Source organism: Piliocolobus tephrosceles, unplaced genomic scaffold, assembly GCF_002776525.5.
Source record: "Piliocolobus tephrosceles isolate RC106 unplaced genomic scaffold, ASM277652v3 unscaffolded_29649, whole genome shotgun sequence".
NCBI classification, from domain to species: Eukaryota; Metazoa; Chordata; class Mammalia; order Primates; family Cercopithecidae; genus Piliocolobus; species Piliocolobus tephrosceles.
Window position 1 is genome coordinate 1,044 of NW_022312808.1, and position 1,419 is coordinate 2,462.

The window sequence follows — 1,419 nt, forward strand, 5'->3', positions numbered from 1 at the left end:
ATATATATGTATATATAAATATATATATGTATATATAAATATATATATGTATATATATGTATATATGTACTAGTTGCATAAATATATGTAGACACAAATGTCTGTACAAACGTATATGATGCAAAATATTATTTATTTCATTTATTTGTTTGTTCGTTCAATTGTTTGCCCATTTGTTCTATTGTTCTTTTTTTTTTTGGTTCACTTTTTTTTCGTTCACTTTTTTTTCGTTCATTTTTTTTGGCTCATTTTTTTTTCATTTATTTTTTTTTCGTTCATTTTTTTTTCGTTCGTTTTTTTTTCGTTCGTTTGTTCATTTGTTCATTTGTTCATTTGTTCATTTGTTTGCTTGGTTGTTTATTCGTCTGCTTATTTTATTATATTTTATTTTTATTATTATGTCTTATTCCACAAAAACCTTTATTTTATGATTGTTAAATGTACCACCATCATATCGATCTGATAAAAAAAAAAAAAAAAAATTAACACGAGTGAATATTTAGTTGTAAATATAATTAATTTTTATGTAACTCTATTATGTTAAGTTATTTACGTTATAAATGTCATAATTTTTTATTACTAGCTGCGATAGAGGCTGATTCAAAATCGGGGAAGGTCACATAAGCACAACCGGAATGTTCACCCTATACAAGTACAAATTTACAAATGTGCATAAAAAAAAAAAAAAAAAATAGCTAGTCAGTTTGAAAAAAAAAAATAGCTAGCCATATTGAAAAAAAAAAAATAGCTAGCCATATTGAAAAAAAAAAAAATAGTTAGCCATATTGAAAAAAAAAAAAATAGTTAGCCATATTGAAAAAAATATGAGACACACACACACACACACACATATATATATATATATATATATATATATAGCTAAAAGGTATGAATACGTAAAATACCTTGCTTGTCAGCATAATATCCGCTCGCAACACATTTCCCATACACCTAAATGTTTCCATAATTTCTCTAGAAGATAAATTCTTAGGTATCTATAAATTGATCAAACATGAAACGTGTGTTTATTTAAATGTATATACATATATAATACCCATTTTATTTTTATAAATACGTATAATTTTTCTTATGAGTAATAACATAAGTTGTTCAAAAAGATAAATGGATATGGAAAAAAAAAAAAAAAAAAAAAAAACCTACATTGGTCACAATTATATTATGTTGTTTTTTATCAACTGGTGGATTGTTCATTATCATTGTTTTATCTTTATACTTCATTTTATCCATGTATTGATCATCTAAAAAAAAAAAAAAAGAAGTATATAAAATAAAAATAAATATATACTTATAACATTTATATGTATAAAATTAAATACCAAATTTTTCTTTATTTAAAAACTGAACATAACGAAATGAAAAGGCAAAAAAAAAAAAAAAAAAAAAAAAAAAAAAAAAATT

The 1,419-nt window shown here is 21.9% G+C and overlaps 1 protein-coding gene across 1 annotated transcript in view; it reads right to left on the bottom strand.

The window, feature by feature from the left end:
- Window positions 1–348: 348 nt before the first annotated feature.
- LOC113222150 (GATA zinc finger domain-containing protein 14-like) overlaps window positions 349–1,419 on the bottom strand; it is a 3,228-nt gene continuing 2,157 nt past the window's right edge. The window contains exons 4-7 of the mRNA XM_026451535.1: window positions 1,162–1,259; window positions 906–995; window positions 581–644; window positions 349–459 (exon numbers count right to left, since the gene is read on the bottom strand). Of these exons, the coding sequence (XP_026307320.1) occupies window positions 404–459; window positions 581–644; window positions 906–995; window positions 1,162–1,259 (308 nt within the window). The 3' untranslated portion in view covers window positions 349–403. The remainder of the gene's footprint in view (window positions 460–580; window positions 645–905; window positions 996–1,161; window positions 1,260–1,419) is intronic.